Source organism: Elephas maximus, chromosome 7 (assembly GCF_024166365.1).
Source record: "Elephas maximus indicus isolate mEleMax1 chromosome 7, mEleMax1 primary haplotype, whole genome shotgun sequence".
In the NCBI taxonomy this organism is placed as follows: domain Eukaryota; kingdom Metazoa; phylum Chordata; class Mammalia; order Proboscidea; family Elephantidae; genus Elephas; species Elephas maximus.
This window is the reverse complement of record NC_064825.1, coordinates 135,423,476-135,443,098: the sequence shown is the minus strand read 5'-3', so window position 1 is coordinate 135,443,098 and position 19,623 is coordinate 135,423,476. Positions and strand designations below refer to the sequence as shown.

Below are 19,623 nucleotides of genomic sequence, written 5' to 3'. Positions count from 1 at the left end.
ATCAGGGATGTGACCTGAGCAAGGTTATTACATCCCACCCTAATCCTCTTTAACCACAGGCAGAGATTTATAACACAAAGGAAAGTCATAAAATGGAGGACAACCACACAATACTGGGAATCATGTCCTAACCAAGTTGACACATATTTTTTGGGGACACAATTCAATCTATTACAACCCCCAAAGGCCCTCCTCCCCATTTTCTTACATGCTGGTCTCTCTTCAAGGGCCTGAGGCACATGGGGTCTTCCAACAAGTCCCCCAGATGCTTGGGAGGTGAGTTGTTATTATCACTATTATTCTACCCAAAGGCAGGAGCACAGCACCATGACTGTCGCTGGGGTCTCCTTTAATTTCCACCCAACACCTCACCCCTCCCTGTGGATTATGTCAAAGCCATTTACTGCTTTTGTCGGTAAACACTTCCATCAGTATCTCCAGCAGATGCAGCCTCTTTGGGCTGAAGCTGAGTTCAAACAGGAAAGGCAGGATCAACGTGGACTCTCTCCCTTTTCACTCGATTTCAGAGTACTGGTGACCTACCAAGACCATTGTAAGTTTTGTTTGTTTGTTTGTTTCAAATATCATAACAAATTAATGGATTTTAAGACATCGATATGTTTTACTCCATAATTTGTTTTGATGCCCAGATTTTTCCATTGTTGACCAGCTCCTTCAGGTAATTCCTGGGCCCTTTAAGGGGACCCTGGAGTTTTTGATGCTTTCCCTGTTTTCTGTGATGACAAGCCTTTCTAGACTCACGTGTTATACTTCCTGCTTCAGACCTGGGCTGGCCATTTCTGCAAAGAGTACTGGTTCTTTTTAGGGGGAAGCAGTATTTAGAGACCCCAATCTGGGCAGGAGGGTGCTCATTGCTACTGGGTTGTCATTGCTTGTCGAACTTTTCAGTGGACAGAACTAGGGCACACTTGTTTGAAGACAAAACAGCTGAGGAGTTTATTCCAGCATTTCCAATTCAAATTTAAGAACTGGTTTGTGGTTAACTTCTTTGATATTATATTTGTATCTCTTTTCTGTTATACTAAGGATCTTGGTTTTTAAGGAATTTAACATGATTATTATTATTTTTTTTTTTATTTAAATAGGGTCACCATGCATCAGAATTGACCAGGACTTCCCAGGTGGTTCATTCTGGTTAGAACCCCTGCTGGGAACTTGCCTTTCCACCCCAGATATACTGAATCAGAATCCACAGTTTAACAAGATCCCCAGCCGATTCTTATATATAATAAATGTTGAGAATAACTGCTCTTCTAGTGGTTCTCAGAATTGGTCTGTAATCAGCAGCATTAGCCCCGCCTGGGGACTCGTTAGGAACACAAACTCTCAGCAGGGGTTCAAACCTGAACTAACTGGTTCAAAGCCCTGGAATCAACTAAGACGGCACCTTTTTTTTTTAACCTATCTTTTTTACGTGTATGTATACGCACATGTATGTACATTTGCACACATACATACCTCATAAAACCCATTGCTGTTCAGTCGATTCCAACTCATAACGACCCTGTAGGACAGAGTAGAACTGCTCCCACAGGGTTTCCAAGGCTGTAATCTTTACGGAAGCAGACTGCCACGTTTTTCTCCCGCAGGGCAGCTGGTGGGTTTGAACCACCGACCTTTCGGTTGGCAGTCAAGTGCTTAACCACTGCACCAACAGGCCTCCTTACATACATATATGTGTATGCATACACATACACACAAACACACACATATATATGTAAAAAATTTCAGGCGAGCAACACCAGCACTATTACCAACCAGATGGTTCTTTGGGCTCCTTCTGTCCTTTGAATGTCCGTAATAATATCTGTAATGGGGCTGCACCAGAGCGTAATTCAGCCACTTGAGGGGCACCGGGATTCTTTCTAGTCTTTGGCCGATACAAATAGTGCTGCAATGAATAGCCTTGTGCCATGGGTCGAATCGTGTCCCCCAGCGTTATGCTGGAGTCTCAACCCTTAGTACCTGTGACCAAAACCAACTGCCATTGAGTGAATTTCAACTCATAGCGACCCTATAAGACAGAGTAGAGCTACACCATAGGGTTACCAAGGAGTGTCTGGTGGATTTGAACTGCCCACTTTTGGTTAGCATCCATAGCTCTTAACTACTGTGCCACCAGGGTTTCCTGTGAATGTGGCCTTATTTGGCAACGGGGTCTTTGAAGATGTTGTCAGTTAACATGAGGTCATACTGCAGGGGGTGGGTCATAACCCCATCTGAATGGTGTCCTACAAAAGAGACACAGAGACACACAGAGGGATGAAATGTGAATATGCGTCTACAAACCAAGGAGTGCCCAGGGTTACCAGAAGCTGGGAGAGATAAGGCCTCCAGAGGCAGCACGGCCCTGGAGACTTCTGGCTTCCAGAACCACGAGGGAATAAATTTCTGTTCTTATAAACCATCCGGTTTGTGATACTTTGCTATTTTTCCCACAGAGTCCCCGGGTGGTACAAAGGGTTAACATGCTCAGCCACTAAGTGAAATGTTGGAAGTTCGAGTCCACCCAGAGGTGCCTCAGAAGGAAGGCCTGCTGATCTACCTTAGAAAAATCAGCTACTGAAAACCCTGTGCAGCACAGCTCTGCTTGGACACACGTGGGGTCGTCAGGAGTGAGAATCCGCTCGGCTGCAACCATTTTTTTTTTCTCCGTGTATCTTTGAATTAGTTCCCAGAAGTGGGCTTGCTGGGTTAAATGGTACATGTGTTTTTGTCAATACTTCCAGAGCCCCTGTCCTCCACGACGTATGGGGGCACCTACCTTCCCATGTCCTTGTCCACAGGTGTGGTCACCTTCTGGGCTGCTTGTTGCCAACCAGGTGAGTGAGAAGTGCAGTCGAGTGAGTGTACTCCTAATCAGCAAGTGAGGTCGAGCGTTCTATTACAAGGACAAAGGTCACAATGCCCTTTTCCTGTGAACCCTTCACCTGTCTTGCCCGCTTTCTCACAGAGCTATCTTCCATATTCTTCCCGTTCTGGTGCTATGGGTATTTCAGTGATACTTGTCCTTGTCTGTGGTGCAAGCCACAAAATCCTCTCCCCAGTTGGTCACTTGTCCTTTACACTTTGCCAATGGTGTTTGGAGAAGGACAGCATGCTTGGCAGAGGGTCAGTGAAAAAGAAGACCCTCAACGAGATGGAGTGACACAGCGGCTGCAATAACGGGCTCAAGCATAACAGTGATTGTGAGGATGGCACAGGACTGGACAATGTTTTGTTCTATCGTACAGAGGGTCGTTATGGGCCAGAGTCGACTTGACGGCACCTAACAACAACTGCAGTGGTGTTTTTGATGCATTTGAATTGTGGTGTTGGGGAAGAATGCAGAATATACCATGGACTGCCAGAAGAACAAACAAGTCAGTCTTAGAAGAAATACAGCCAGAGTGCTCCTGGGAAGTGAGGATAGCGAGACTCCATCTCACTTACTTTGGACACTTCATCAGGAAAGACCAATGACCGGAAAAGGACTTTACGGTTGGTAGAGAGTCAGCGAAACAAGGGAAACGCTCCACAAGTTGGATTGACACAGTAGCCACAATAACGGGCTTAAACATACTGACAACCATGAAGATGGTGTAGGACTAGGCAACACTTCGATTGTTCTGTTGTACATAAGGTTGTCATGAGTCAGAGCCAAATAGAAAATAACTAATAACCATGGATTTCTAATTATTATTTTTTGTTTTGTCTATTGCTTCTAGATATCAAGACACAGTTGGAAGCACTTTCCCACTTCCAGGGAACCAGCCCATTCTTATAGCATCTGTGTGGCTTCATTTCATTTTTCACATTTAAGACTCTGATCCATTTGAAAGTGTGTTCTTGTGCATAGCTTGAGGAATGGAGCCGATTCCTTTTTTCTATATGGTTCATGGTGCCGTTGAGTGGATTCCACTCATAGAGAGCCCATGTGACAAAATAGAACTGGCCCATAGGGTATTCTTGAATGTAATCTTTACAGGAGCTAGGTTGCCAGGCCTTTCTTCCACGAAGCTTATGGGTGGATTTGAACTGACAACCTTTCAGTTAGCAGGTGAGGGCTTACCTGTTGCACCAACACCACCTACTAAAAGTCCGTCTGTCCCCTACTGATTTGGGACAGACGTGTGCAGACACTGTCCAGCCACACACTCATTCAGATGGTATCCACCGAATGTCTGCCCTGTGTGTGTGTGTGTGTGTGTGGTGTGGTGTGTGTGTGTGTGTGTGTGTGTGTGCTCGAGCGTGCCAGCACCTGCCCTGCTGGCTGCTCCCCCCATCCTGCGGAGGTAAATTCTCCCCTCTTCCCATTCCTCTGCCTGTTTTGTAGCTTAAGCGACTCCAGGAGTCCCCACAGTGCCTGGTATAGGCGGGGACCCCCTTCTCTGCAGATGCACACGGAGCCGCTGCTGAGTGCAGGCAGCACCCTGGGGTGGGGAGAGGGTGGGGAGAAGCTGGAGCCCTACTCTGCAGATCAAGAAGCTGACCGCCCACCGGGGTGCTCAGTGAAGATCTGGAAGTGGCTGGTAGGTTATGGGTACCCTGGCCTGGGCGGGGTCACAGCCGAGGTCACACCCCTCCCGGTACCTGCACTGGGGTGGGTTATCCCTCCGCCAAGAGCAATGCCCCAGAAAGACCAGCCTTCTTTTGCCGCCCTTCCCCCGCCCCATCAGTAGGGGGAGCCAGTAGCAAGGGCAGCAGGGGCAGCAGCGCAGGGGACCCGCGCAGACCTCGGGACCACCCACTGCAGTCGCCCACGCTGTCCCGCCCCTTCCAGGGGAACACACGAAGCGCAGCGGCAGCCAGGTGCGGAGGGCGAGGAGGACAAGGCATCCGTTCTCCTCCCTGACCCATGTCTACCCGGGAAGGCATCACGTCCTCCTCCCCATTACCTGCTCGGGCAGCCGCTCCCACCATGCCAGTCGGTCAACGGGTCCACAGCCCGAGCAACCCCTCGCAGGTCTCCCGCGGCCCGACCCCTGCCTGTGGGCCGCTTCATCTCGCCCCCCTGGTTGGCCCCCCGCGCCCCGGCCGGCACCCAAGGGTCGCTCAGAGTGCGCTCCAGGCTAACGTGTTCCAGCGCCGCTAGGCTGGCCCCGCGCGTGACCCAGGGCGACCCTCTTCCCTCTCAGCCCTCACTCCCTCTCCCAAGCCGCTCAGGCTGCACCGGGACGCTCCCTCCGAGGGTGGGAGAGTGGGTGCGGGCGCCCTACCCCGCCTCCCATCCAGGCAGCGCGGTTCTCGGCCTCTGCACCTGCCGCCCGTAGCTATCCTTCGCGCCCCGCTAGGGGGTCCGCACCCCACCGGGCCAAGCAGGTGGCAGGTGGATACTGAGAGGGCGGGACCTAGCAGGAGAGATTGGACTTGGGGAGTGCGAACACGTGGGCGCAGGAGAGGGCGGAGCCCAGCAGGTGAGCAAGAACTTGGGGAGTGAGCAAGTGGGCGCAGGAGTGGGCGGGGCCCAGCAGGTGCGTACCGGCGGGCGCAGGCCAGGGCGCCTGGTGCGCGCCGGGCAGCGGGGCGGGGCCTACTGTTGAGGCGGGGCGCGCCTCCCCCGGGACCAGTCCCGCCCCCGCGGCGGGATTGGCACACTGCGGCCACTGCGACCCGCGCCCGGCTCAGGAGCAGCTCGGCGCCGCTGCCCGGCCCCGCGGGTCCCGCTCGCCATGGCCGCGGCCTCCTCCCCGCCCCGGGGCGAGAGGAAGAGCTGGGACTGGGGCCGCCTGCTGGGCGCGCGGCGGGGCAGCGCGGGCCTGGCCAAGAAGTGTCCCTTCTCTCTGGAGCTGGCCGAGGGCGGCCCGGCGGGCGGCGCGCTCTACGCGCCCATCTCGCCCCCCGGCGCCCCGGGGCCCTCTCCGCCCCCAGCCGGGCCCGCCACGCCGCAGCCCGCGCCCGCAGTCGAGCCGGGCCCGCGGCCACGGGTCAGCCTGGACCCGCGCGTTTCCATCTACAGCGCGCGCCGCCCGCTGCTGGCTCGCACCCACGTCCAGGGCCGCGTCTACAACTTCCTCGAGCGCCCCACAGGCTGGAAGTGCTTCGTCTACCACTTTGCCGTGTGAGTATCCCGGGGTCGGCGGTGCGAGGGGCGCTCTCCGCGTGGGTGGGGGCGCAAGGGCCCACCGCCACCTGCTGCCTCCCAGTAGCAGCCGGGGGAGGGAAGGCGTTCATGGGCAAACAAAACAAGCTGGGGGGGGGCGGTTTGACCCTGTCAGGGTCTTGGTGTCTGGCGGTGGGGGGGGGGGCGCGAAACCCTGCACACGCCGTGTCGAAGCGTGGGTGTGTGTGTACAGTGGTGGGAGAACCGGGTGGGGGCTCTGGAGCTCAGAGGCGCTCCACTTCACCCTGGAGCCATGGTCCAGGCGTTAATCCTTGTGGGAGAGAACCTGTGCTGGCCGCGCTGGCCCTTGGCAGAGAGGAAAAATTCCCCAGGGGGAGCTGGGAAGGGGGAGCCCCAGAGGGGAGGGCCTGACGCTCCAGCTGGGGCAGCAACATCTCACACTCTCGGAGGCCCAGGCTCCCAGGGGTCTCCCCTGGGCTAGTGGAGGCTACTGCTCTGCCGGGTGGCCAGACCCATGGGGTTTTCTGGAGCCAGCATGGCCATTCAAGTGCCCACGGCCACCTGGGTTAGGTCCATGCAGAGGAAAACGTAGGGGCAGTTGTTCCTCACCGGCCCGGGCAGGGGAAGGTCGGCCAGGTTCCCAGCAGTAAGTCTGAACCAGGTGTGCCTAGGAGAAGGGAGGGCGGAAAGCAGCCTCACCTGGCTTGTGGCTGCTGTCCAGGTGGTTCTGATTTGTGGCATGGCCTGCCTGAGGGCGGCAGAGCTGCCGAATTCCTGGGGAAGGGTGTGAGGAAGTTCCTGCCCCCCCACGAAGGGTCAGGCCACTTGCCTTGGTCCTTGCCTGGGGCCCTGCCCCCTCCGCCCTGGTGGCTGTACTTCCTGGCTGCCCAGCCAGCAGCATCTTGGTACTGTTCCAGGCTCTGGCCTGTGGGTCCTGGCTCAGCCAGTCTCTATGCTGTATGGGGGTGGGCGTCCTGTTTGTCCCTGTGCTTGGCTTAGCCTGAGCAAGGACAGACTGGGGGGCGCCGGGGCCCTGTTTCTCTGGTAGCCTCCAGATTCCCGGGATGCAACAGAAGTTGGGGTCCCAGCTGCTTGGAGCATCGTCTCCGTAAGGCGAGGTGGGTGTGGAAGCTGCCAAGTTCACCTCCCCTTCTTGCTCCTCCACAGGCTCAGGTGGTGTGGGGGTGCAGCCTCCTGAAGAGAGGCCTCCAGGGGCAAAAGGCAGGCCTTGGGGACTAGTGTGGCCCACAGGCCCAGTCTTAAAGCTGGTTCCCTACCCACAGCCCCTGTCCCTGAGTATTGGCGGCCCCTGAGCCTGGGCATGGCTGGGGCAGCAGCAGTGGCCTGGCTTGGGGGTATTAGTGTGCAGTTGCCCCAAGGGACCCACTCAAGTGGGCGTTAGGCCCAGGTAGGGCTCGTGAGTACAGCTGTGTGCACTCCTCCAGGCTCCCAGAGCCCCTGAGAAGCCTGGGAGGCCAGGCAGGGCCAGCACCAGCCCTGGAGGAGGCCCGTGGGCTGGCTTTCCTAGAACCCTGGGTGCCAGCGCTGGGAGGCGGCAGGGGTTGCTGGGCTGTGCCTCAAGTGCCAAGCAGTCAGTTCGGCACAGCCCCCCAAAGGGCTGCTGCAGGAGGGGCCCCACTGGTTCCGCCTTGAGGATGTGGTGGCGGGCAGCGGCTCCACTGGAGGAAGAGGGCTGGGGACCAGAGGAAGTCTCTGTTTTCTTCCTGGCTGATTGTTTCACTCTCTGAAGTCAGCTCAGGAGTTCCCAGGAGCTGGGACAGGGCAGCTTCTGGGCTTCCCTGAGTGGGGTGACCTCGGGCAAGCTTCCCACTTGCGGCCCCCTAGGAGCCATTCCAGGCCCCGGGGATGGCTGTGGACGTGCTGTCCAAGTCCCCTCCAGGCTGGGTGGGGCTGGAGGGGGCCTTAGGAGTGTCTCCCTGGATAGGGCATGAGGCTTGTCTGGCATCCTGGGAGAGTATCCCAGGAGGGTGTCTCTCGCCCCTCATAGTCTCCAAATGCCTGCAGGGCCCCGGGCACTCTCTTTGGAGCTGGGATTGCAGGGCCGGCTGCAGCAGAGCAGACAACACCTACTGCCCATTCATGAAATGGGGTGGACAGCCCCCACACCCCACCCCTCCCACTGTGAAATGGGGTGGACGACCCCTTCACCCCTCCCACTGTGAAATGGGGTAGATGTCCCTTGCCCCCGTCTACTGTGAAATGTGGTAGGTGGTGCCATGCCCCACCCCCTCCCCCTGTGAAATGGGGTGGATGGCCCCTGCCCCTCCCCCTGTGAAATGGGGTGGACGGCCCCATACCCCGTCCCCTCCCACTGTAAAATGGGGTGAGCTGCTGCCCATCCCCTGGTCTCTGCTAGCCTGCCCAGGGTTGTGGCAGAGAAAGGCCTCGTCCTTGGGAGGCGGGTAGTGAAGGGGGGAGGATGTTGTCAGGATGCGGGCTGGCTTCAAAGGACAGGTCCTGGTGTGTGAGTGCTGTGGGGGGGGTTGCGGGGTGGCTGCACCCCCCCCCCGCCCCCGGCACAGCAGGAACAAGTCAGGATATCCTGACCCTCCTCGGGGAATCCCTTCCCAGCCTGGGGGTGAGGGGAGAGCTGGCTCTTCCTGCGCTCCTCCTGGCTGACCCTGTCTGCCGCCCAGCCCCAGCTCCTGGTCAGCGTGGCTTCCTCCTCCCTGCGCCAATCCTCTCCCTCAGCATCATCTCCGTCAGAGACTCTTGGGAGCTGCAGCCCTGGGGGATGGGACCGCAGCCAAGGGTACAGCACCTACTGGGCACCTGGCACCTGCCTTGGTGCTGAGGGCACCGAGGTCTAGGCAGACCCTCGACCCTAGGGCCCCAGCCTCCTCGCTTATGGACCTATGGCAGGGAAGTGAGCACAAGGCCTGGGAGGGGGACGCACCATGGGCCTCAGGCTGGAGCAGAGCTGCTGCCCATCCCCTGGCCTCTGCAGGCTCCTGCATCCTGTCTGCCAAGGGGGCAGGGAGGCCTGTCCAGTGGTCCACACCCTCCTCTGTGGCTCTGGCTGCAGGAAGCTTCCAGCTATAGGAACCCTGAGGGCCCCTCCTCCCCCTCTGCCCTCCTCCCCTCCTCCCCCTCTGCCTTCCCCACTCTCTTCCCCCTGCCCTCCTCCCCCTCTGCCCTCTGACTTCCTCCCCCTCCTCCCCTCCCCCTTCTGCCCTCTCTTCTCTCCCCTCTTCCTTCCCACTTTCCCCCTTCCCTTCTCCCCTCCAATCCTGGCCCCCCACTTCCCTTTCTTACTCTTTCCCTCCTTCTCCTTGTCCCTCATACTTGTCCTCTCTCTCCTGTACCCTTCCCCATCCCCCCCCTCGGAGGTGCAGGATGTCATGTGGAGGCCCCTCCTTTGCCCTCTGCCCCAGCCACGGCTCTGATCCATTTGCCTGGACTAGGCCCAGGCCAACAGCCCTTGCCATGTGACCTAGGCAAGCCCTTCTCCTCTCCTTGCCTCATAGGAGGTGCGAGGCTGGCTGCGTGTTCTCGTGAGCACACCCACATCCCAGCCTGGTAAGCATCTGGCCCTTGCCCACTCTGTGGCTCCCTCAGGCTGAGTCCCGTAGGGCGGGGTGCTGAGAAGAGGGAATGGGGGCAGGTGAGGGGTAAACTCTTGACCAGGCTGGGTCCACTTGTCTCCTGTCCTGCCCTCCACCCTGACTTTCCCCAGATCTTTCCCGTGGCTGTGGCGGCACCTTCTTAGTTCCCAAGAACGTCCTGGTGACTTTGGCAGCCCCTTCATAGTTCACGTTAATCATTTATGGTACCAGATCCTGGCAGCCCTGGTGGTTCGCTGGGCTAATCCTGCCGCCTTTCCAAATTGGAGGTCACTCACCAGCCAGGGCACGCCCACTCTTTGGATCTGGAGGGTTAGGGCCTTAGACAGGGGAACGGAGGAGGATGGGGCCACATGGGGCTGCAGGCCGTCAGGTCCCTTTTGTGCCATCCCCTTTCAGGCTCCTTAGCCCTGGGATTCTGGGTAAAACTCCCAGTGCTGCCTCCTCTGGGCCTGGTCCCCTGGCTGTCCAGAGACCACCCCCTGCTGGCCCACTGACCTAGACACCTATGTCTGCTTCGTCCATGCAGGGACCACCTAATGGGGGCCTGTGTTAGCTGGTGGCTACAGGCGTCCTTTATGCCAGGGTATTCTTCCCGGCAGAGTGGGCTGCCTCGTCACCCCAGGAGGTAGTGGGGGCGTCAAGGTGGTGAGAGAGCTCAGAATCCCCCAGTGTGCCAGGACCCCCTGGTACACTGGGGGATTGTCCACGGGACTACAGAGCCCCTTGGTGACCAGATGCAGGACGCGGGATACTGGACGAGAGGGGCTGGCAGGAGAGCAGTGTTCACGTACGGCCGGGAGACAGGCCTCACGTCTGAGCATTGCCCCCAGCCTGGGCCACCTTGGCCAAGCTCCAGAACCCTCAAGCCCTGTGTTCTCATCCATGGCAGACTCATCGCTGTCCTGGAACCTTCCTTGTAAGGCTGTACAGGGAGCTGCGGTGGCCAGGGTCCTCCTCATAGGGCAAGGCTGGGGACAGAGGGAGGAGAGACATCCTCTCCACACCAGGGTCCCAATCGTTCCTGGGCCTTCACACCCAGGAGGCCGGCAGCACTGAGGCCAAGGAGGGGCTGGGGGTTTGACCTGGGGAAGAAAGATGTGGGGTGTCTCAGGTCTCCCAGGGGCTGCTGGGCACCGGTGGATGCCCTTCCTCTGCCTGGCTCCTGGGCAGAGCCAGAACATGGAGGCTGCAGGCCCTAGGTGTTGAGGGGACATGGTCGTGGGGGTGCCGGGGTGGCGCTCAGGACAGCGGTGTGGCCTCAGGATGGGGCTGCTTGGCCCCCTCTCTGTACCGGGGGACCGCCGTGAGTCAGCTGCAGGCGGAGCTGCTTGGGGCTTGTGCCACCAGGGGTCGGGTGACCTGAGCCCAGAAAGCTAGAGTGTCAGGTGCTGCAGTGATTACAGCCACCTGCCTCCCAGCTCGCTGCACACTGAGCGGCAGAGACCCTCATGACCCCCATGGCCTGGTGGAAGGGGCCTGAGGCTGCCTGTCCTGTCTCTGGAGACCTCTGTCCTCAGGCAGCCTTGTGGCCGTGCCTGCCGCTGGCCCTTGAGGTGTGGCCCTGCACGTGATCCCTGCTCCCACCTAGCCCTTGCTGAGCGGCTCGCCCAGTGAGGGGTTCAGGGCTGTCGTCCTTTCGTGAATGACTTGCCACCTTTTCAGGGACAGGGATGTAAGGAGGCCCTGAGAGGGCAGCACTGCTGACCACCTCTGCCTCTCCTTGTCCCTGTCTGCAGTGGAGGGGCCGCCTCCCTCCTGCTCCAGAGTTCCCGCCAGGTGGACAAGGTGTGAAGGGGGCAGCTGCTTGCTCTTGGGCCTGCAGGGAAGACCCAGGCTCACCAAAGTGGGCACGAGGGATTCCACTTCCCCTTAGCGCCCCTCCTCCCAATATGTGCTGAGGCAACAGCCTGGGGCTGGGTGCGAGGTCTGGCTTAATGAGAGCCAGCCTAGTGTTCCCTTGTTGCTGGGAACCCGGGGCTCAGGGGGAAAGTGGTTTGGTTGAAGCCACGTTGCAGGTTTTGCCATCTCTTAGGCAAACCGTGCTTAACTTGTGAAATGGAGGGCAAACACTTACAAGTGTCTTTCTGTTAAACCCACATGCCCCACCCCAGTGCTGATGTGGAAACTCAAGTTCCCCCAACGTCAGTCACAAGAGGGCCGCTCACCTGAGGTGTAGCTGAGTCCTGCCATTTGCGTTCCGGGGACACAGAGCCTCTGGGAGAGGTAACAGGGCAGGAGCAGGGCACCCCAGCCAGGGTGAGCTTCCCAGAGAGCCCAACTGCCGGTGGGCGGATAGGCAGGAGTGGCCAGAGGGGCCACATGTGCTCTGCCAGCCCTTGCTCTGAGGTAGATGAGTCAGAGACTGGCCTCCCTGGGTCTTTGCAGGCGGCAGTTTGGCCAGCCTTCAGGGGAGCAGAGGCTGGAGCTGAGCAGGGTGCCCTTGGTGGAAGGCCTGTGGAGCACCCAGGCACCTGGGCGAGTGTTGTCTGTGTGTGAGCAGCCTCTGCCCGGCTTCCCAGCTCGAGGGGCCCAGGCCGCCCTTGGAGTTTTCAGGTGTCCTAGGTGCCTGGACTCTCAGCCCAGATGTCACTGAGTCTTGGGCCAAGGGTATGGATGAGGTGGTGTTCTGAACACCCGCAGTGCCAGGAGCTCTGTCCACTCCGGAGACCTGAGGACTCAGTGGGATGGACAGCTTCTCTGTGGTGGGCATGAGGGCATCTCTCCACCCCTCTGAGGCCTGGGGCCTTGTGGTGTCTTGCTTGAGGTGGTGCTGTCCACCAGCCGGTGCACAGCCTGTAGGCGCCTCCTGTGGAGGGGAGACCCCGCTGTGGGAGGTGGAACCTGGTTGTGGTGCCCCCGCGGGGCCTGAGCATCAGGGGTTCCGGAGTGGGAGCTGCTGCCCTCCTTACCTCCCTGGGGCCATGGGTGGCGATTTGGAGCCACCTGGCCAAGGTGATGCACAGCCCAAGGTGGAAATGGCCCCTGAGCCTTGCGGACCCAGTAAACCCAGTGCCATCGAGTCGATTCCGACTCATAGCAACCCTATAGGACAGAGTAGAACTGCCCCATAGAGTTTCCAAGGAGCGCCTGGTGGATTTGAACTGCCGACCCATTGGTTAGCAGCTGTAGCACTTAACTACTACGCCACCAAAGCATTGTCCTGGGCAGGTACACTTGGGCAGATCCCAGCCCTGCCTTCCCTGGTGCGTGGCACTGGGTAGGTGACCTCCCTCCCAACAGTCATCACTTACGGAGATGTGGCTGGCTCTGCACCCCGTCTCAGTGCTGAATGTTGGAGGTGGCTGCATGTGAGGGCTCAGCCCAAGGCCCCCAGCAGCCCCGTGAGTGATCGAGCTGAGTTGAGTCAGAGGCCTGGCAAGGGTGGTCATGCCATTGGCCTCAGAAGAATGGGTTCTAGGTCAACAAGCAGGCCACCTGCTCCTAGCAGATCTCCAGGGTGTCTGTCTTGTTCCTAAAATAGCCCTGGAAGTTCTGCCATGGCACGTGGATTTCCCGAGCGCCCAGATAAGGCTGTGCTCATGCTGGGGATGCTTGGTCCTGGGATGGGTACTGGCAATACGGCTCCCTCTAACCTCTGCTGCCACTGGCTCCATTACACCAGGGCCATGAGAGGCCTGGGGATGGTCTTATTGTCTGAGGTGTACTTGTGTGTTTTGAGGGGGCAGGATGGTGGCTGAGGCCAGGCCTGGGTTCTCTCCAACCCAGATGGCATCTACTTCTGTTTGTGTGACCCCTCCCCCTGCCTCTAAGCTTCTAGAGGCTCAGGAATTTGAGGCCTTTGGCCACGATGAAATGAGGGAAGGCTCTTGTAACCATTCAAGGCCCAGCATAGAGTAGATGTTCTGGAGGGATGGGTGGACAGACAGATGGAGGGAGGAGGTAAGGGAAGGGGTGGAGAGATAGATGGATGCATGGATGGGGCATGATGTGTGGATGGATCGATGAATGGAAGATGTGTGAGTGGAGAGATGGGTAGATAGAAAGAAGATGGGGGATGGAAGGACTGGATGAAGGGAGAGAGGGAGGGAGGAAGGCGTGTGTGGATGGATGGATGAAGGGAGGGGGAGGGATGGTTGGGTGGGTGGATGGGGATGATGGAGGAATGGATGGAGAAATGAAAGGTGGATGGATGAATGGACAGATGGGTGGATGAGAGTGGTTAGATGGATGGATGGGAGTATGAACGGATGGATGGACAGATAGAGCAATGGGTGAAGGAATGGAGACACAGTGGTGACAGCACCCACTAGGCACACTGGTTGGACTGTTGTGTAAGCAGGCCTGGAGGCAGGTGGAGCCTGGCCTGCCTGGATCCAGAGTGGTGGGGGTGGATCTGCTCTGTCGGCCTCTCCATGTGTCCTTGACCCACTTGGCCAAAGTGTAAGGCTTGAAAGGCAGCGGCGTCTCCTGGTCCTGGAGCAGCTCAGCCTGCTGTGTCTTTCTGGGACCCCGGAATGACTTGCAGCCCTTCCCTGGCTGCGGGGATCCTGCTGGCGGTTTGGGTTCTGGTCACTGGGGTTTGAGGGTCATCATGGCTGTCCCCGGGGCTGCCTGGTCACTGTGGGGAGGTGGGTGGGTCACTGGATGTAAGAGAGTGTGTGGGCAACGAGGTCAGGGTGAAGCCTTCATGGATATCCTTTGTCACCTGGTCTTTAAGCAAGGTGGCCAGCAGATCAGTGGGTCAGTCTGTGGGCTGTGGCCTCCAGCCCTGAGTCTCAGCTGGCCGCCCACCCAACAGAGCCCCAGCGAAGGCCTGGGTTCTGGGGTACTGTGGCTCTTCATGGTGCTGGTGTGGAGGGAGCCACACACAGTGGCCAGCACCACCTCTCTGACCAGCGTGACGGCCATCCCAGCCCCACATGTCCCAGAGAGACCCTGTGGCCCCACCCTCTCTATTCCTGAGTAGGGGACTCAGGCCATCTGCACTGGTCCATACTGCAGGCACTCTCTGCCCGGGGGTCCAGGGGTCTGGAGGTACGGGGAGGGTAACAGACAAGGCCTGCTCTCAGGGTGCCTACGGCCTGGTAAGGAGGGGGCCGAGGCAACGCTCCCATGGGAGGACAGCAGAGGGCTGAGGTGGGGAGGGCCTGGTCTTTTGAGGAGCAGAAGAGAGACCCTCCTCCTTGGGCTGGGACTTTGGGGCACATGGAGGGCAGCAGGGGACGAGACTGGGCCAGCAAGGCAGGGCCATGCAGTGGGCTGGTCAGGAGCTCCAGTTTCCCCCAGGCAGTGGGACGTAGGCTGGGTGGGGGCCGGCAGCCGGGCAGAGCCAGGGCAGCTAGGACGGCTGAGCCAGGATTCCGGGCTCTGGCGAGTGAGACGTGGGGGAGGGGCGGATTCCAGGTGAAGTTCCTGGCTTGTCCCTAGCTTGCTTGACCTTGTGTGACCCCTCTACTGCCCTGGGTCCTCAAGAGACCTAGCCTGTCTTGCTGGGCGGGGGCAAACAATGAGGAATGTGAGGGGCTTTGCAGACACTGCCAGGTGAGGCCGTTTCTGCTGAGGTCAGGTTCTCCCTACCCCTTCCCTTGGATCAGGGACACCTGGGTCCTTGTGTGGTGCTCCGTGGAGGCGTGGCACCACCTAGGCGGGAGCTGGAATGTTCTGGCTGTCCTTGGCACGGGGTGGGAGGGGGCACGGGAGGGGCCCAGGGCAGCCCCACCTCCCGCTGTTATCAGGCCTCAGCTGGCAGGCTGCCTGCCACCTCAGAGTCACCCCGTGCTGATGGCCGCCACCTCCACACTCCTCCGGGGACGGGAGCGGGAGGTGGGGGGTGCTGGCTTGCTCTCTGTGTGGCAGAAACTGTGCGGAGGATGTTGTGTGTTTTAGCTCAGCCACATTTCCTGAGCCTGTGGTAGGGGGTAAAAGCCCTGGTGAGGTCCTCCCAAGAGGACACTGAGGCCCAGGGAGGACCACAGGTGGCCGAGACCTGAACCTGAGTTTGTGCAGCTCCGGGCTCGGAGCAGGGGTTCCCGGGTCCTGTGAGACCCCAGAGCATTGCCAACTTGGGGGGCGACTCAGCACCATGGCTGGCTGGCCCTGGCTAGCACCCCAGTGACCTCAGGGTCTCCAGGGTCTCCAGTTGTGAGGGGTAGGTGCCTGTATGAATTTCCGTGGGCTCTCACAACAAATGACCAAAAACTGGGGGGCTTAAACAACAGGAATTTATTCTCTCTCAGTTCTGGGACCCAGAAGTCCGACATCAAGGGGTCTGGCAGGGCCACACTCCCTCCAAAGGCTCTAGGGGGGAATCCTTCTTGCCTCTCTCAGCTCCTGGTGGCTTCAGGTGTTCCTGGGCTTGTGGCCGCATGGCTCCAACCTCTGCCTCCGTCGTCACCTGCCCTTCTCCTCTGTCTCTGTGTCCAAATTTTGCTCTTATAAGGACACCCATCATTGGATTTAGGGCCCAACTTAATGGTGCAGCTGTTAACCAAATGGTCAGCAGTTCAAATCCACCAGCTGCTCCTTGGAAACCCAATGGGGCAGTTCTACTCTGTCCTATAGGGTCATTATAAGTCAGAATCAACTTGATGGCAATGGTTTGGTTTTTTGGCTGATCCAGTATGACCTCATGTTACCTTGATTCCATCTGCAAAGCCCCTGTTTTATAAAAAAAATCACGTTCCCAGGTACCAGGGGTTAGGATGTGGATGTATCTTTTAGGGGGGCACAATTCAGCCCACACAACACCTGCGGCCTTCCCACGTGGGGTTGTCTTCCTGGGGTTGCTCTATTAATCAATCACCAGGGAAGGGTCTTTCTCAGTACGAACTAGCCCCTGGGGTTCAGTGGTCAGTGTTGGAGTTTGGTTTTAAAGCAGGGCCCACAATAAGGCAGCCTGTGGAAAACGAATGGTTCTCAGTGGTGGGACAAATGGAGTCTGGGCTGGGCTGGGACTAGGGCCTGGCATGGCTAAAGAAGCTGAGAGGACATTTAGGGGCACTGGGGTGATTGGGGAAACCCTGGCGGTGTAGTAGTTAAGAGCTATGGCTGCTAACCAAAAGGCCAGCAGTTTGAATCCCCAGGTGCTCCTTGGAAACCTTATGGAGCAGTTCTTCTCTGTCCTGTAGGGTCACTATGAGCTGAAATTGACTCAATGGAAGTGGGTTTGGGGGGATTAAACTGCAGCCTGGAGTTTGGCTAAAATATCAACAGATCTGGCCCCAGAAAGGCACTCGTTGGCATAAAGTGGGGCAGTGAGCCTGGTGCCCTTGCCAAGTTTAACCCAAAGCTGGGAGTGCGAGGAGTGTCGGGAGTGTGGATGTGGAGAGGCTAACGGTGGGCCTTCCTGGGCATGGGGGATAGGTTTATAACTTAAAATTTTTTGGAGGGGGGGATTATACATAATAAGACATGCCAATTCAACACTTGCTACGTGTATAATGTTTCAGACTCCTGTGACATACGGTATCCCACCTCCTTTTTATGCCTCTGGAGTTCATTGGATTTTAATGCATTAAGCCTCAAGGTGGGAGCCTTTCAAAATATGTGAAACTCAAAAATTCTGAGTGGGAACCTCATTTCTGTGTGAATTGAGCATCGTCTTAGGTGATGCCTCCCGAGCATGTGAATTTTCTAAACTTTTGACAGGTTTGGCTTGATTTGTGTGAGATAAGCCTCCCAGCTACTATATTCTCTCGAGAATGTACTTACTATGAGACTAAATTATTGCCAGTCTTCATCAGTCATAGTGGCCATTTTCTTCTTTACATCATTCATTGTTTCCAGGTGTTACGGCTCCCTTCTTTTCTAGCTTCTGAGCCGTAAATAATGTCTTTCCAATAAGGAATAATGCACTGTGGTGGTACTTTTCGAGCGATTGGAACTCATAAATTATTCTTACCCTGCATTCAGTCTTCAGGCCCAATCCTTGCTTCCTCTGCGAGCAGGTCTGCAGTGTTCCAGGGCAGCTGTTTCTGCTTCTTAGCTGTTAGTACTGATTTGTTGTAAAGAAGGATTCAGAGTAGTGGTAATTTTCCTGAGATTCAAATTCTTTAGTTTTATTTATTTTGCCTCTAAATACTGCTTTTGCACTAATGATGTATTGTAGTGGTAATTCTCCTGATTTAAAAAAAAAAAAAAAAACGCTTTGGCTTTATTTATTTGGGCCGTAAGTACTGCTTTTGTAGTAAGGAAGAATGAATTCTACCATGTTTAGACAAGTTTCATGAAAAATAATAAAAAGGCTAAGAAGAAGACTGGAATAAAATGTAGGTGCAGTCATTGCCAGGTACCTTCACATTTAACCTTATGTTTTGCAAATTTTCAAGAAAAAAAAAAAAAAAAAACAACTTTTATCTTTGACGCCTATCAGCAGGATTTATGTCGTCCAGGGTCCACTGGGACAGGTGGGATCCCAGATAATGGGCATCAAGATCCATAACTCATAATAAAAATTCTGAATTGGCCCTTTAATCAGCATGCCATCCCTGAGTGAAAACACACGGTGTCAACAAAAATTCAGGGAGAAAATAATTGGGTCTTGAAAGGGATAATTCGGTGGCAGTGATAACATTCTTTAAGTTATGCAGCATTTTCTGCTGGGTTTCTAACTTTTTGATCTTGCTTCTCTGGATTTTCTAATGTAAAAACAATACTGCTTTTTAATACAAGAAAGCTATTTTACTTAAAATCAGAGACAGACAACAGGAGGGTCCTGTGGCCCTGGGAGTGTTTTCTGGCTGACCCGGGCTGAGGAGGCAGTGGGCTACTGAGCTTGATATGAGGCTGGGAGGGGACTCGGCTGGGGGTGGGTCCCAGTCCCGACAATGGGGAGTTCCTGGGGTGGGGGTTAAGTGGGTGGTCTGGGTCCTAGGTCTCGACCTTAGGGAGCCCTGAGTGTGCCCTGCCTGCTGACTCCCGACTAGAGGTATCTGGGGTAGGAGAAGGTTCCGGAGGGGGTAGCATTGTACTCTCTGAGGCTGGCTGGAGGACTCTGTCGGGCAGAGACTGGGGTGGACCTGGGCAGACCTGCTAGAAGCCCACCTCTGCCTGGGCAGGCCAAGACCAGGTGCCATTGGCATGTGCTTGGGCAGCCCCCTCTGGACCCGGTCTGCGCAGTGGCACCTGGGAGTTAAGCTCTCCAGGTGGGTCTGGATCTGGGTGGTTCCTGGTAGCCCCTGCCAGGCTTGTAACCTGACCTGTCCTTCCTGGGGAGCTGGAGCCAGTGTGGGGGTGTGGGGGCCACTCTCTCCTGGCTGGTGCCCCCCACTGGTCCTGGACCTCTCCCCCTTTGGTCCTGGTCCCCCATGCTGGTCTTACCCCGGTCCCACTGGTCCTGGACCCTTCTCCCACTGGTCCTGGTCCTGGGCCCCTCCCTCTCTGGTCCTGGCCCCCCCCGGTGGTCCTAATACCCCTCCCTTGTCCTGCCCCCCCCATTGGTCCTGGGCATGAGCCTGCTGGTCCTAGCTCCTGCCCACTGGTCCTGGGCTTCCCACTGGTCTTGGGTACCCCTTTGCTGGTCCTGGGGCAGCTGTTCCCAGGGGTGAGGGGCAGGCCTGGCTGGATATGGAGGCTGCAGCCCCTCTGCCCCTGGCTTGTGCTGGAGCAGGGACTCTGGGGCCAACATAGGCCTGGGTGTGTGCCTGGCCTTGGGTACCATCATGGGCCTGTGGCATGTGCCCAGCTTCAGGGACTCTGGGCCCCTGTGCCAGTCTTGCCCAGGGAAATACAGCCCCCAGGAGGACAGAAGTCCCCTTGGGAAGCTTGCTGCCAGGGCCCCTGCCCACCAGGGTGTGTATGGGTCTGCAGGGATGCCGGTCAGCATTGTTGGGGCTTCCTTCCCAGGTCTGTGACTTGCTCTCCGAGCCATACTGTGGGGTCTACTCAGCTGAGGTCTCTCCTCACAGGTGTGCCTTCTTCCCACCCTCAGGGGACCATCCTGTTCCCCAGGAGTGCCCAGTGGGCACGTGGGGCCCTCTGCGATCCATCATACCCTGGCTGACACCACAGCCC

At 57.3% G+C, this 19,623-nt stretch overlaps 1 protein-coding gene across 7 annotated transcripts in view; it reads left to right on the top strand.

The window, feature by feature from the left end:
• Nucleotides 1–5,587: 5,587 nt before the first annotated feature.
• Nucleotides 5,588–19,623, top strand: part of KCNQ1 (potassium voltage-gated channel subfamily Q member 1) — a 363,159-nt gene continuing 349,123 nt past the window's right edge. For 6 of the 7 annotated variants that reach the window (XM_049892815.1, XM_049892814.1, XM_049892816.1 and 3 more), the window contains exon 1: nt 5,588–6,061. In XM_049892815.1, the coding sequence (XP_049748772.1) occupies nt 5,673–6,061 (389 nt within the window). In that variant the 5' untranslated portion in view covers nt 5,588–5,672. Of the gene's footprint in view, nt 6,062–6,320; nt 7,183–19,623 lie in introns of those variants that run through there. The other variant, XM_049892821.1, reaches the window with a different exon arrangement.